Raw genomic sequence first — 16553 nt, 5'->3', positions numbered from 1 at the left:
GACGTGGTTGAGAACGCCCTATTTAAATGAACATTCTGCTCGTTCAACGTGGAAAGGCAAGTACGTTCCTCCCATCAATGCAACACGACAGTTTTATGGTGAAAACATGGAAAGACACAGGAGCGTCCGCAGCGACTGCACCATAGCCACATCAAACACTATCAATTATTTTCTTATACAAGAAAGGTTAACTGGAGTCTTTTTTTTCATCTCTGCTGTGTTTTGTGTCAACATTTACTACAGCTGATCTCTGCGTGTGTTTGCACCTGCTTGTCGGTCGTACTATTTTCCGGTGCTAAAACAATCGGCGCAAACAGATTTGATGGATTGCATTGCACTCACTGCAGTACTTTATTTGTATTTCCTCCTCCCATTTTTTTGCGCCCCTTATGAGATCTGCCTACTTTACATATTCCTTAGAGGGAAACACGCTAAATGGATTGTGGGCGCGTTGTGACGTGCAGTCTTGATTCCTTGTGGTTTGTACCCCTTATTAGTGCATGAGTGACGTTTGCGCGCGTTTTAATGAATCCGCCCCCCAGTGTTCAAAACCAAATGTTATTGTTTACAGATCAATTTCAGACATAGTATAATAATAAAAAAAAAGGACAGCAACAGTTCAAGTACGACAAATCAGAATGACAAATTCCATACAAATGTCCCTAATTAGAATATATGTTTGTATGTATCTATGTGGTTTCTACAACAAGAGTTAGTGTAATGAACTTAATGTTTGGTGGAGATCCTGGACCATCGTCAGCCAAAGGGTTTTTCCAATAAAGAACTGGGACTACAAGACAGCAATAATATTGTACATTTGAAGCGTCAAATTTCCCAGCTTCACATAAATGCAGAAAACCTTCCAGATTTTTTATTTTATTTGAAAAATACAAATTTATAACAAGTCACAAGTGTACACTATACAAACATACAGAAAGAGGACAAGCAAGCCAGAATCACACATACATACAGAATTGAAAGAAGAAAAAAAATTATTTTGTCACTTTTTTTTTCTGTATGAATAAGGAATTAACTTTAAATTCACACAGAAAGCTACAAAGAGAGGAGAAGATGTGTTGAATTTACACTTGTGTATGTAGAATTTATCATGTAAAATGAACAGGTTTGCAATGAAATCAACTCTGTTTTTCCTATGTTCAAAGTACTTAATACATATACAGTTAAAATGAATATTATTAATCCAGCGCTTGAAGTAATTTTCCATTTAATAGCAAACCCTCCAGGTTGGGGGAGCGCCGTGCACATGACTGTGACGTCATACGCTAGGACCGAACCTTGACCTGCTGCTCCGGCTAATGCTAATGCTAAAGTATGCACAGCTGCTGCTGCTCAGCGTGAAAAAACCCCTTTACTATTGACATGAGCGGCTCTAAACGGTTCCACGGCGGAAGCTCGTGAGTGGAGGTCGGCGGTGGCGTCGGTGTTTTCAGGTCCGTGTTAAGCTATGTATGTCTGGGCTGAAGTTTTAGCACAGCTAGCTGGTTAGCTCCGACAGCCGCACTGCACTACCGAGAAGACAAGGTAGGCTTTGAACAGCCACTGCGAACTGCGGAGATATCAGTTCTGACACTGTAATATATAACCTGAGTATGGAAAATAAAATAAACATTTAGCTGCTTGTTTATTTATTTATTTTTTAATTATACTTCTCAGACGCTGACAAACATGTATGTGTCCTGTGTTTACAGTCAGCGTCATTCCTAACCTGAATGTCATGTCAGCGTTTACTATACAACACATCTCATCTTTTATGGCTTAAACATACTGATATAGATGTTGAAGCATATTCATAATAATTAATTCAGCCACTTCTAACAAGATTGTTATTACAAATATTATAATATTGGCCGTGGCTGTTGATACGGACACGTATCAATAGACTTCCAGTGAAGTCCCAAGCAAATTACAGTGCATCCTGTTTGCTGATATAACCAGTTTGTACTGGTCTGATGAGATGTTGAGCTGCTTTTAAATACAATAGGAACTGAACTTAAGATACAAAAAAAAAAAATGGTGTGATAAAACTTTCTATAAATCTGCATAAAACTAAATATATTGCATTTGGAAACAGGAAAGTTAACAAACCAGGTACAATCGAAATTCTTCAGATAGAAATTGAAAGGGTGTATGTAACAAAGTTTTTGGGAATCAATATTGGAAAGCTCAGTAATGATAGGATTGTTGACCGTTTACCCATCATAGAATCGTTAATTCTATATCTTTATGTACAACAGCAGCAGAATATTGTGGAGATTAATTAATTGTTTAGTTTCAAGGTCTTTTAATTTAATATAAATTCACTGACATCTCAGTCTATTCATATTCCTGAGAATCTCAGGATTACAAACTGAAAAAAACAATATAGAACAAATAATTAAGTTATATTTTTCTCACTCCAAAACAATGCATGTTATGGTGGTCATGTTTTGCACATTGTCTTCACATCATACAAAGATAATATTTTTAAAAAAAATTACAATAATAAAACACAAATTATCATGTTTTCAGTTAGTTAGTTTTTATTTTGGAGATTTATAATAGGCTTTCTTTCCTTCATCAGCATCTTGACGGTCACCATCATGCATTCATGAGAATATAAAGTCCCAGCGACTAACCTGGTCGCTCGTGGTGGGTTGTTGGACCGATACGACCCGTCTGACCTCCCGTGCAGAGGGAGCGAGCTGATGGGGAACAGTTGCTGTCCAGCAGAAAGTCCCTGTGGTAGTGTGGAGGAACGGAGTGTTTTGTTAAAAGATGACTCAAAGCCTGCTGCGTGCACGGGAGACACTGTGGGGGTCGGCACCTGTGGTCCTGGAGGAGATGATGACTTAAGGTAAGAAATGTCGAGATGTTAATAAATGACTGGGACAGAGAGATAATTTGATTCTAAACTAAACGGGTGCTCACAATTTAAGAATAAAGGTCTTATGTCACTACAGTTTGTCTTCTACTTGATTCCTGTGAGAAGGAAGGGATTAGCTCCTCAAAATAAAATCAGAATAAGTGCTCAGCCTGGGTTTGAAACATATTGGGTTTACATCTTGTTCTGAAACAACAGGTTAGATATAAAATTACTGGAGCAGGGTTCCTGCCGATCCTTAAACAGTCTTAAAAGGCATTAATCTAAAAATAAGGCCTTGATTGTCATTAAAATGTCTTAAATAATGTTTCAAAAAGTTATACTTTTAACACAAGTATGATTTTATGATTGTAATTAGTCTCAGGTTTCAAAATCAATGATAACATTTGTTTCTTTAAAAATGTATAAACGTGGAAAAATTTACATTCAACAAAAATTTCCTGTCCAAAGATTTTTCTTAATGGTTTTAAATTTTTGTTTTTTGTTGTTTTATAGATTTATGGCTATTTTTGTCGTCATCTTGTGTGTTTTGAGTGATTTTGATTATTTTTGTTTGTTTTTTGAGTGTACTAGTACAGTGCCCGTCGGAAGTATGTATTCATGTGGGAGTTAATTATGGCCAAGTAAGTATATGTTTGAAGATTGGATGTACAAAGAGGTGTACATACTCTGTACTCTAGTGTTATAAAGGGTTTATTTGCGGGTGCAAAGTAAAACATTGTGTGCGATTTCCCTGGTTTAATTCTATGGGACATGAACATGATAAATGTGTTTGTTGTTTTTTTTAAACTCACTTATATATTTTTTTGTTTGGTGTATTTTTCTGGAGTCATGTGTATTTGTGTCTTTTTCTGTTGTGTTTTTGTATAATTATAGTTTTTTTGTTGCCATTGTAGTGTGATTCTTTTGTCATTTTGTGTATTTTTTTGTATAAATATTTAATTTTGTGTATCTTTATGCATTTCTGTTGTAATTGTGTGTACTTTTTGTATAAATATTGTTCAGTTTTATTTTACACATTTAGCATATTTTGATTATAAATACTGTTTGTGTTTGTGTGTACAGCCATCTCCTCCATGCACCCACATTGTATTTTTCTGTAATGTATATTTTTTGGAGTCATGTGTATTTTTTATTCTTTCAGTTGTCTTTTTGTGCATTTTTTTTTTTTTTGTGTGTGTGTTTTACTTTACTCGTTTAGTATATTTTTATTATAAATAAATAAATACCGTGTGTTTGTGCTCCGTGAAATGTTTGAGACACTGATAACCAAACTCCATAGACATTGTAGCGCCAATCAGAAAAACAACAAAACTGCGCAAAACAGAACGTAAAACTACAAACTACATGAGTGAGTAAGTAAATTAAAGTATTATCTACAATTCGGCTGTCTTTTTAAAAAAAAATTAAAAAAATCATGTTTTACCTTCGAGTGGCCAGAGCTTAGCTTCCATGCACGGCACCACAGAGAATCTGCAGTTTTCCAGATGGAGTATTGAACAGGTTGAGTTCAATACTGACTCTAGTGAAACAGCGCGTTATTGAACAACAGTTATATGGTTTAAACATTGGGAAACGTGTCTGCAAAAGACTCACCAGTGGCTGATGGTTTCAAATTATCTATTCAGAGAGCTCCCGTGTTAGAGAAGCTAACGCTAGCATGGCACAGGAGGACGTGACTCTTCCTCGCGTGAGGAGCTGTGTAGTGAAATAGAGATAGATGGTGCGCTAGCGCCCCCTCACACCCTGAGGTCAAAAGTTGAATAGGGTTCATTTCGGGGCCGTCCAGAAGTGAAATAAAATTAAAATAAACATTTTGAAATGACCAAATTACTCCAAAATAACAGATACACACACTCGGGGTATTTGGAACCCGTTGACCGAGTTTCAGGTCGAACTCGCACCGCATCTGGGAGATATTTGCTCCGCACGCACGCACACACACACAGACCTGCCTTGCTTTTATAGGTGGATTTTACTGTTATTTTGTGTATTTTTGTGTGTTTACTTTGGGGGCCGCCAGTTGCACGTCTACACTAGACACTATAAAAAACTGACACTAACCCTATGTAATTGATGCAGCTTTTTTCCCCCCAATTATGTTTACTGTGAAGTTGTCCTTAAATTTAATTTTAAATGGCAATAAAAAGTCTTGAATTTAATTTCACTGAAGCTGTAAGAACCCTGTGGAGATTCCATAAGATAAACTCGATTTGTAGGATCTGTGACAAACCCTAAAGTCCTCTGCTGCAGCCTTTCTAGTTTACATTCTCCTTATAACTAAAATCACCAACCCTGCATTTGAAAAGGAAATATTACAGGGTTTTCCCCAGTGCTTTATAGGCCTGGCGGACCGCCAGGCTTTTCTTGCCCCTCCGCCAGGCTATGCGTCACTCGTTTTATTTATTTTTAGTTTTTTTATGCACCAAAACAGTGATGCAGGACTGTCCAGAAGCGAAGGCGGCGGGAACTCTTAAACATGTTCATAAATGATTCCTTACCCCTTTAGCACCGAAAGAGCATCTGTATTATTACATAAATATCTGTAAAAGTCACGTTTTTCTGTTAGCTCTGTCTGCTAGCATAGCATCTCTTCATCACTGCTAAAATAGCTGAATGCCAACCGACCGCTGGGTTACCATCGTCCTCTGCTGCTCGAAACAAATATCTGATGTAAATACAGTACACTGACTAAAATGTAATATCAATTATAAAATTAACTAATAGCTTTCACGTTTTTCATTGTATTTTTTTGTTTGTTAAAACCGTATTTCAAGATTTTGTCTTTTTGTAAGACTCTACATTTAAGTATAGTTAATAAATGGCTTATAATAACACAATAGTCATAATTTCAAAATTCCTGTCAACTGTTAACATTGTTTTTTTTTACAAAAACACGGTGGTCTGCCGGTGGGCTTCTCTACCACCAGCCTTAGCAAGTTTTCTGGTAGAAATCCTGTATTGAGTTTGGTTTTCTTGTGTAATATCATTGTTTCTCTTTGTGCCAAATCACTCAGAAAAACTCCCGATGAGGCGGTTGAAGCCACAATGAAAGTGCCGAGCTATGACAACATAGAGACGGAGCTCAAAAACACTCAGGAAAACAGACCCACTCAGACAGAAAGCCTCCAGACTGCAACATCCTGTCCACACAATATATCTCCACGCACAGGAAATGGGGCCAGAGCTCAAGATAAAGACACGCTGACAAACGCTGCTGCTGACAGCAGTCCTGCTCAGCAGCTGCAGTGTACTCCAAACTCTCTGCAGAATGGAAAGCCCACAACAGAATGGGAAGTCTTTCCACCATCAAATGCTGAAGAGAAAGAAGGAAAGGCTTCTCCCAATGAAGACAGACCTGCAGATGATGTTTCCCACACAGAGCAGAAGGCCTGTGTGAAAAAAGCTTCCCATACTGAGACGAACACAGGCGAACAAATTGGAGAGATCACCAATCCTCATGATGAAGATGATGAGGAAGAAGCAGCAGCAGCAGCAGCAGCATCCAGAGTGGCTGGTGATGAGGCTGTGTGTGAGTCAGAGGATATGTCCACGCATAATGAAGAGATATCTGTGCTAAACTCTGCTCCCTCTGCACCATTGGGTCAGCTTTTACCCATTTCCATGATCAGTCAGCTACCCAACCCACAACCTCTAAGCTGGTAAGTCACATGACATCACTATCAATGCTTAAGATCAGCATATACTTTATGTATCATAATCTGCTCTCAGATCAGTTCAACTTTTGTTTCAGTTTTTGAATGTTTTTCACTTGCTAACATGTATGATTTCCTCTGTGAATAAATCTTGTAGGAAAAATGTTACCCATACAATGTTTTTTTAATTTGATCAGTTCTTTTGTCCTTTCTGCAGTATCACATACGGCTGGGTTCAATATATTATGTGTGTAATATAGTAGTGTTTCCCTTACAGTATGATTGGAGTGTGCAGCACACCTTTTGCTCTAACTAAGCCTGGGTGATATATAGAGATTTATTTTTTTAGGTGGTATAGAAAATGACAATATCGCATTCAACAATATATTTTTGTTTTAAAGCTATTTTTGCGTGAGGAAAACATAAACATAGCTCAACATGTTGATATTGTGCAGCTGTTTGTTAATAAAAAATGCCCATGAGGCATTTTACACCAGTGACTTAGAAACTGAATTTTATTCCTGCCAGAAAGAAGATTCCGAGTCAGCCATTTTGAGAGAAAATATTGAGATATGAATTTTGTTCCATATCGCCCTGCCTTAGCTCTAACAAACTCACTTCAACTTTCGATGTGTTATGTAGTCAAAGATGTTCTTCTGTGTTAATGCTTAGATGTCCTTGTCATGTAAATGTGAGACCAGTTTAACCATTCTCCACTGATCTCTAACATGAATTAGCTGTCCAGGATCACTGCACTGTAAGTTACTGGTTCCATGTAATGAGATCTGTACATTTTCTGATGTGTCATCTAGTGCTGCGACGGATGGCTCAGAAACCAATGCATCCTCAGAGTTTAGGGAAGAACTACAAAAACAACAAAGCCATAATGTCGCAAAGGCTTCATCTGAACCAGAACCTGAAGGTTTGGACTGCAGTGAGGATGAGCAGAACTCATACAGCCCAGTTACAGAGCCAGAGAGCACAACTCCAGCACAGGCCTGTGAAAGGTTAGTGACGAAAAGACGTTTATTAGTAATAAGCAATTGTTTTCTTATTCTGTGTTTATGATATTGGCACTGTGGCCACAAGAGGGCGACATATTTCTGATTCTGTCTCCTTACGTCATCAACAGAGGTCAGTATTTTTTGGGGGGAAATGTTTTTGGAAAACTCGTTGTTTTCTGACCATTTATAGATGTCGGCATTCAAACATTATTATGTCTGCACATGCATTTTGTCACTGCTTCTAATGTGACCTGTCACCAAGTAAAATGACCACCAGTTGATCTAATACACCAACAGCTAAACTTGTCTTTTTTCAGATTTGAATGCAGTCATAATAATCTCAAAATCTTGTTCAGCACAAAACACACTTCAGATGAAGCTCTGCACTCATTTTCAGTCACATGATAACATGATCACTAGTCCAATCGTAGCATGTAGCGCAAGATTTAGAACGAGACATTGAGCAAACTTGGACATACTCATCTGTTTGCTGATTTGCTCGGCATTAAATCACCAGTTTTCCAACTGAAAATATTGTGTAAATGTGTGATATTGTCCCAAAACATTCAATGGAAGTATTTCCATGTCATATCGGGCCCTGATCTTAAATAAAGAGGGGGGAATCCTGAGAGATTTTTCTGTTTCAGAACGTGAATTCAGCGTTTTCTGTCCCTTTTCCGAGTCCCAATTTCCCCTAAAAGCAAAGCCTAATTAGGGCCATCCAGGTCCATTGCACTGTGATTAGCACAGCCTAGCATCTGCAAAGTATTGAAAACCTGTTAAAGTTCCAGTTTTATATGAAGACATTTATGTTGCTTTTCTTATTTCAGCTTTAAGCCGGACTTAAAGCCAGATCCTGAGTGCTTAACAATGAGCCTAACAGAGGTTTCTGAGGAAGAAATGATGCTAGAAGAAATGGACAAAGCTGAAGACGTTACCAAAGCAAAGGACGACCATGAGATAAATGTGGAGTTGGAGACACAGGTTGGAAGGGTTCCCTCAGACGAGGTCGAAGCATGTGTTGGTGAAGAAGGTGAAGTCCAGGAGCTCACCATCACAGTGGAAGAGTCAGAAACTACCGCTGAAGTTGAAGTGGAAGAGTCAGTTATAGCTTCTGTATCAGCTGCACAAAAAGACAACGGCCATCAGGACAGGTGTGCAGTGGCAAGTCTGGATTTTTTAACAGGCCAAGATTGAGTTGAAAGTGGAAAACATGTGGTGGCTCTTAATTTTATTTCTGTTAAAATGTGTAGGCTGTTGATTAGACAAGTTATTTCATAAGGAAAGCATCAAAGAACTCATTAAGGACACATGAAAGTCATTAGTAGATGCTTTTATTATTATAGAACTTGTAGGGATACATCAAAGCAATCACTCAATGCCTCTGTAGAAGACTGACAGTTGTAAGGAGATCGTGGAATAAAGTTGCCTGAATAAATGAAACCTTAACATATGATTTTATATTAGTGATTTAGTTGTACATCATTGACCTGACACAGCTTTGTTTTCTCCTCAGTGAAGAGGATCTGTACAGAGGAGCAGAAGAGCTGAATGCATCAGAACAGATTACTTTGCCTGACATGGGAACTCAATGTTAGTCCATTCTGCATCTATTTTAAGTACCTATTTTAAACAGCTGCTGATCTTGTTTGCCGACTAAGCAGATTGTAAACAGTGGAGCTTTCGTTTTGAATATTGCATAATGTTCCTCTCTGCTGCTTGCTCAGTATTAAAGGTGGAGGAGAGATGCAGTTTGTCCACGGCTGTTGGGATTCTGACCTACAGCGAGAGGGAGTGGAAAGGAAACACTGCCAAAAGTGCTCTCATTAAAAAGGTCAGAGTCTGAAATCCTCTGGAAACAAACATGTCACATCAAAGCCCCACTGTCACATGTTTTCATGTTTGTGACTAAAGGAAAGCTTCCTCGTGTGTGTGTGTGTGTGTGTGTAGGGATATAAAGAAATGTCCCACAGGTTCAGCAGTCTGAGGAGAGTGAGGGGAGACAACTACTGCGCCCTCAGGGCTACGCTGTTCCAGGTGTTGTCCCACAGCACACAGCTGCCCACGTGGCTGCAGGATGATGACATCACGTCGGTGAGTTGTGTATGAAAGTTGTGCTCAATTTTCAATTTGATTTAATTTTATTTCGAACATGAACACAACAGCAGTGTATCTACCACAATGAAAAACTAATAATAATAATACAAATAAAAATAAATGTATCAAACAAAGCAAAGAGAGAACAAATTGTTAGAAAATCCTGCTTATAATTCCTGTACATGTTTGAAAATGAGTAGGAGGGAGTATAAACTTATTTAGTACTATACATAAGATCTTCTTATAATATACACTTATTTACACTATAAATATACATATATATGCACATAATTTATTTATGTATATATATAAATATAATTGTACAATCCGCTATACATTCATCTGTCCACACAGAAGTATATACACACCTATTTACAATTTTTTCCCTTTAACACTTATGCTTCGAGAAGATAAACTTTATGTATTTATGTTTAAATTGACACACAAAAGCTTTTTTTTTGTTGTCCGTGCTTGCAGTATCCAAAAGTTTATTTTGTCTCTTAAGTTATAAGTTTCAGCTTTTTCAATAAATAGTTTCTGAATATTTTTAGGGAGACGTTTTTGTTGTGCTTTAAAAGCTGCAATTTCTGGTAATGTAAGTAATTTAGATTTATTGATAGTGGCTCGGTTTGGTGCAAATATTCTTTATTCTGAACATAACGTATTGCTTGTTTTTTAAGTGAAACAAGGTTCTTCAGTGCAGAAAAGTAATAGCTGCATCTATGGTCCCTCGACGGCTCTGCCTCTTTTTATTTTCAGGTTGTGTTATGAGCTCTACGTAACTATGTACAAATACAATTTATCATTATGTAACTGAAAGATAGTTACAAAAATCTGAACTAAAGCATTCAACTCTGGAAGCAGCGTCAATGAGTCGTCATTTTCCAAAGTATTTATTTAAAGGTCAGTTAGTGGGCCACAGGAAACTATTTTCAAATATTTATGTCATAAAGTACTTTTTATAGACTTAAGCATTGGCGACGCATTAGCTCTTGGTTAGATAAATGACATCTGATGAAGTACTGTGAGTAATCTATTCCTGGAAATCCTCAGTCTCACAACAGAAGTCTCTGTGATTTTCTAAAACTGGTGTTTGTTTGGCTTGTGTGTGTGTTTTCTTTTTTTTTTTTAAAAAAACAGTGTTTATTTGTAAAGCACAGCTAATGAGAGACTACCAGTAAACACTAGTGTCACAGCAGATCTTCAGCACCCCTCGTTTTAGACAGTATACTTGCTCTGTGATGATGAAATCCAGACGGAGGCAATGTAAATCAAAGTAACAAAATAATTAAAAAGAAGTGAGCACAATGAACCCCTCTGCACAGAGAGGTGTGTGTGTGTGTATTTATCTGACTGTTTTGGGTTTCTACGTATGTGAAGGTGCTGTTCTTGTGGCCTGAAGGTCTTGTCTTAGGCACGTATCTCTTTGAGGGCGTGTTATCTACAGTATGTGACAGAGTTATGGGACAGGTCATCAGGAGAACTTAGAAGAAGAACTTCACAATATGCAATTAGATAACACACTACAGTATATGGAGCTTTGATATTTTGATATCAAACCTTAATGAATCACCACAGATGAATAATGTATATGTGGAGCATGGATATGTAATCACACGCGAACATATGATGTATTAACACTAGAAATATCTAACTTGTAGCATCTGTCTTTGAGACACAAATCTAATGTGCACAAAAGTCATCTCATGGTATTATAATATCTGTTCAATGATGAATGCAATAATGCTTATTTCTAGTGACTAGTTTGAAGTTGCAGTTCATTGTTTAAGAATTTAAGAATTTCCAAATTAAATGCTCTGTTTAGAATTCACTGCATTACCATATTTTATTAACATTTTTTGGTCGTGTTGAAATGTGGATGTGGCTTTGTGGGACTAAACTAATGATTTTAAGCAACAACAACAACGCCATAGTCGTCGTTGTTGGTTATTCATATTGTTTTTTTGTTTCTTTCTTTTTTTTGGTCGACGAATCACTACGTGTGCCATAGTCTTGGTCGACCAACAACCATTTCCTTGGTTGACGACAGCTGTAGTAAATACCTTAAAAAGTTTTCTCCTAATGTTCCTCAGTAGTTGAAGGAAATGTGGTTATTTTCTGTTTGCAGCTGCCCAAACATCTGCAGGCCCAGGAAGGACTGATAAGTCAGTGGACGTTTCCTAGTGACTGTCTGCTGGAAGACAGAGGAGATGCCACGCAGCGGCTTGGAGGCTACATGGAGCTCCTTCAAAATAAGGTACTGGCTGTGATTCTGCAGTAAAACGCTTAAAGACGGACTCTGAGGATGTTGGTGTAGCTACACAGAACCTTCAATAATAAGTAAATACAGTCTCCTTTTGTAAAATGTTGCTATTATATAATATTGAGCAATAGTACTGTTAGTTTGTGGTGAATTTGTCCAAGAAATAGCCTAAAGAGGAACTTGGAGCATTTCCTGATTTATTTTTCAAATAATTGTTAAATCTTTCCGAGTACCCCCTGCAATGTGCTCCTGTACCCCTGTTTGGGAAGCACTGGTCAAGGAGACATCACCATTTAGTGACATACAGTCTTAAGCTTTAATAAAAGTATCAAACTAATGTCAATATCTACAATTAGCTTTTCTAGTTTGAAGTAAAACAAGTAAGAGATCTGTAAAAAATGTCCAATTTACTGTATTTAGTTTCCTAGTATTGCCAAGAAAAAAACACTTCCTGTCTTCAAGAAAATGTAAACATGATTGTTTAGAGATTGAAGATGTCTGCTAATAGATAATAGATTAAAAACAAATGATTGCTAAACCTTTGAGTGTTTGCATCTATAATTTCTGCAGAACCCGTGTGATTAATGTGAACGTTTGCATGTGCAGTGGCGAGCAGCTGTGGATTGTTCCTCGGCTGCAGAGCGGCAGCAGCTGTGTGAGCGTCTGTTCCAGTGCGGAGAGGAGGAGCTGGGGCTGCTGGAGGCCGTGAAGCTGCTGATGCTGGGCCGAGCCGTGGAGCTGTACGGCTGCATGCAGGCGGGGGGCGACGTACCGCTCTTCTGTTGGCTGCTGTTTGCACGGGACTCGTCCGACTGTCCGCGTTCTTTCCTCTCAAATCACCTGAGCCGCGTGGGCCTGAGCGCCGGCATGGAGCAGGTGAGACCCTATCTTTGATGTGACCCCCAATTTCCACCGCATTGCAAATCTGCTACATCATGCTGGTACCCTCCGTTGGAGTTGTGCTACAGCTATTTAACAAAGATGAGCCCATGCGGGACAGGAAGTAGTGCATAGACAAAGAAATATCCGGATTATTTTCAAAATAAAATACTCCATGTTCAAGGCAATTCCATCCATTGACCGAGGTCACCCCTGGCAGAGGAAAACACCGACCTTAAAGGGCCTATAGCAGGCCCATTTTAGACTCTAGCCAAAAAACGAGTACATATTCAGACTCAGGGGAATAAAAACTGTCTGCTAATACCACGTTTTTGACAAAATTAAAAATTTTACGGCCCGAAAATTGAGCATTTCGGTTGTAGCGGGTGCAATTCAGAGGAAAACCAAGCACATATTCAGACTTGAAGGGGACCAGACCTTTCTGTTGATACCACGATTAACCTAATCCGAGCAAAATTGTATTTCACAGGGTTGGGATCACTTATATTTGTAATTACGTAATTGATCATTAATTACAGTTATGGTGTAATTACAATTGTAAAGTTAAAAAATCTGTTGCTGTTGTAATCGCAATTAAATTGTAATTGACTTTATATAATTGACTGAGTAAATGTAATTGCAGTGAAAATTCTATAAAAACCCAAAACTGGGAAACCATGTTACAGTTCTATGTACAGTTCTACACATATGCAGTTAATAATTATCAAAAAAAAGTTTCATATCAAGCTTTCTTACATTTTATCATTTCAATTTTTTTTGAATCAACACAAAAAAGGCTCAGATTTCCACACCAAAAATATGAAAAATTATATTTTCATTGATTAGGAAGCCTAACAATGTAACCAATAGAAAAAACAGAAATTAGATGATTTTTAGTGTATTTTACAGCTGATTTAGGACCTGTCATCACACAAACATAAGAGGAAGGTTGACTTTTAACAGGTTATTTCACACTCGGTAAATGTTATTAATTATATTTGAACTTTCTGAGGATAAAAAAATCATTGTAATTTAATTGTAGTTAGAAAAAATGCTCCTCACTGTAATCATAGCGTTAAAATTGAACATGGATAATTAAATATGTAATTGTAACTGAAAAATGTAATTGACCCCAACCCTGGTATTTCACATACAAATATTGCACTTATTCATGGTTGAATCACACACACACACACACACACATATATATATATATATATATATATATATATATATATATATATATATATATATATATATTGCATGATTACATGTGAATTAGTGGGTTCTTGCTGCAACAGTTATGCTGCGCAGTGGGGATTGACTGATGACAGATTGCGCTGCAGTTACACATCCAGTGGAAATCCAGGGTTAGTGTTATTGTGCAGCTTTGTTAAACATGCTGCTGCTTGTCATGTGTTTGATTTGATGTGTTTGCATCATCAGCCCTGGGGGTGAGAGAGTAGATGGAGCAGACATTCATAATCTCACCCCAACATGCTGTCGTGTTTGTGCAGGTAGAGATGTTTCTGCTGGGCTACGCCCTGCACTGCACCATCCAAGTTTACAGACTGTACAAGGCCGACACAGAGGAGTTTGTCACGTACTACCCGGACGACCACATAGACGAGTGGCAGTCTGTGTGCCTCATCACCGAGGACGACCGGCACTACAACGTGCCCGTGGTAGAAGCTGCAGAATTCCACAAAGAGCTCTCCTCCAGTTGATGGCTGCTGAAGAGCTTCTTGCCATACAAACATTTCTCAGGTTCAGCAAGATGAAATGCTTTTTCCCCCTTTTTCTAATTAATTAAAGGAAGCCGTTGTTGCTTGCTTGTTTGCTTGCTTCCAAAAGTTGAACTGTCAACACCTTTAAATCATAACAGCCTGAAGCTGGAGAAAAGGACTCGGTGTGTGCTTTAGATGCTCTACAAGGCAGATTTAGAGCTTTGTGAGGGGGTGGGCTAGTATCCATTCATCCAACTGCAGACAAACACACAATCCTGTCCCAATAGCTTCTTTCTTTAAACAATATGCTGATTGACCTGATACAAGATGTGGTTTGCACGTTTTGTACACACTGTTGTGTAACCAGTTTTGTATGGAGTAATGTGTATATACGGGAAATGGAGTGATGTCTGATCTGAATGGTTTTGAAATTTTTACTAACAGTGGACAAAGGACACACTAAAGGGTTTGAAAGGGACATGATTTCACTTTACTGCTCACATTTGTTTGTCTCTATTCGTTCAGAGAAAGACTCCTGACTTTTAGTTTTATGATGGTATGTGTGATCATTGAAGTGTCAAAAAGAGAAGCTGACATTTTCAGCTGTTTTGTTTTATTTAGATCAGTCAACCTGCCAATAGCACCAAACAAATGTTTTTTTTCTCAAGCTTTATTTTTTTTCAGGAGTCTTGTTTCAAGTGTGTCTGGACGAGGCTCGCAGCAACAATGACTTTTATAAAACAAACATGTCAGAGCGATGTCTGTTTACACTGGAATTTTGTTTTATTGTCTAAAATACATTTAAGTTAAATGCGTGTAAAAATGGATGAATGACTGAGTTGATCAGTGAAAGGTTGTGTAATGTGTCTAGACCAGTTTAGTCGACATTTGCACCAAAATGCGATTAAAATACAATGTGTGTGTGTGTGTGTATGCATGCAAGTGTGTGTTAAACTTAATGTGTAACATGTTGCCTTTAACCAAGCTGCCCCAACCAGGAGAAAGTTGCCAGGTCTGCTGCAGATACAGACGGCCACAGCAGTCCCATCCGCCAACCACCGCACTCAGAGGGAAAAGGCCTGCTTGGTTCTCCATGTTGCCTTAGAATAATGCACAATGAGAATGAATGTTGGCTGGAAAAGAAGAGGTCGTTTGTGGCCCTGATTTGATGGCAGATGATGGAGATCAGTGAGCAGCGTTGCACTGATTATGCCATTTACAGTATTATTGTTGCTCTGTCACAAGGCAAGGATGGCATTACAATAAAATGGAAGATTATCTAAAAATGTCTTTGTTTTGATGACCCATTGATTTCCCCTATTTTTAGATTTTTAAAGTATTGTCTGAATAACAGATTTAAAAACGTGTGTATATTTGATACTGACGTTGATGGATGGGCCTGACCTTCAGTGGATCAGGTAAGCAAAAAAAAAAAAAAAAGTATTCTTAAATGACTTTATAAGGATCAAAGTGAATTTACACTTGGGATTTTTGTTTACTTCAAACAAACATTGAGCTCATTCCCATATGAGCCCTGGGTGTGACCTTATTTTATATCACTAATTTCTGGTGACCCCAAAGACTTTTTTTAACAAATACAGAGTAGTAAAGATCAGTGCACAAAGTGACTATGTGCCGTCTCAGCTAATTTTGCACTGCGTTTGATTTGAACTAGATTTATATTTGAGAAAGTTTATGTATAAAATACAGTTGTTTGAGATTGCGGTGTAGTGTTTTAATTGGAAAAAGAATAAAAACATTTAGGCTCTGAGCTTTCTGCTTCTTTCAGCACCATATGTCTTTTTTATAATTGTACAAAATATATAGTAAATGAAAAATTAGGGGTGTCTTGATTTGACATCGGTTCGATATTTGCCTGAAAGCAAATATCGGATTCTCCGATTTTTATTTGTTTTTTCCCTCAATTAAATATTTATTAATTTTATTCAATTGTAGAATACTGTAGAGATTATGCTAAAGGTTAAAATGTATGTAACCTATTGGTAAATAATAAATGTTCTGAGTAACATCACTTGATCAAGCCTT

General features: G+C 37.7%; 1 protein-coding gene across 2 annotated transcripts; it reads left to right on the top strand.

Annotated features, from left to right (window-relative positions):
* The first annotated feature begins 1280 nt into the window (after window positions 1-1280).
* Window positions 1281-15793, top strand: LOC114454459 (uncharacterized). 2 transcript variants are annotated; one of them, XM_028434951.1, is made up of 11 exons: window positions 1281-1451; window positions 2582-2854; window positions 5899-6543; window positions 7350-7544; window positions 8372-8695; window positions 9058-9134; window positions 9269-9375; window positions 9492-9635; window positions 11767-11895; window positions 12508-12777; window positions 14298-15793. In XM_028434951.1, the coding sequence occupies exons 2-11, from the start codon at window positions 2706-2708 to the stop codon at window positions 14505-14507; spliced, it is 2250 nt and encodes a 749-aa protein (XP_028290752.1). In that variant the 5' UTR covers window positions 1281-1451; window positions 2582-2705; the 3' UTR covers window positions 14508-15793. The 2 variants fall into 2 exon arrangements, with proteins under 2 accessions (XP_028290752.1, XP_028290751.1); XM_028434950.1 differs by having other exon boundaries at window positions 1281-1542.
* Window positions 15794-16553: the final 760 nt, after the last annotated feature.

Source organism: Gouania willdenowi, chromosome 20 (assembly GCF_900634775.1).
Source record: "Gouania willdenowi chromosome 20, fGouWil2.1, whole genome shotgun sequence".
Taxonomy (NCBI): domain Eukaryota; kingdom Metazoa; phylum Chordata; class Actinopteri; order Blenniiformes; family Gobiesocidae; genus Gouania; species Gouania willdenowi.
This window is presented reverse-complemented; position numbering and strand designations above follow the sequence as displayed.

Excerpts from the sequence above, each read along its gene's own strand:
- LOC114454459 (XM_028434951.1), top strand. The coding sequence starts at position 2,706 with ATGGGGAACAGTTGCTGTCCAGCAGAAAGTCCCTGTGGTAGTGTGGAG. Across the intron at positions 2,855-5,898 it reads GGAGGAGATGATGACTTAAG|AAAAACTCCCGATGAGGCGG; the intron begins GTAAGAAATGTC and ends CAAATCACTCAG. Across the intron at positions 6,544-7,349 it reads AACCCACAACCTCTAAGCTG|TGCTGCGACGGATGGCTCAG; the intron begins GTAAGTCACATG and ends TGTGTCATCTAG.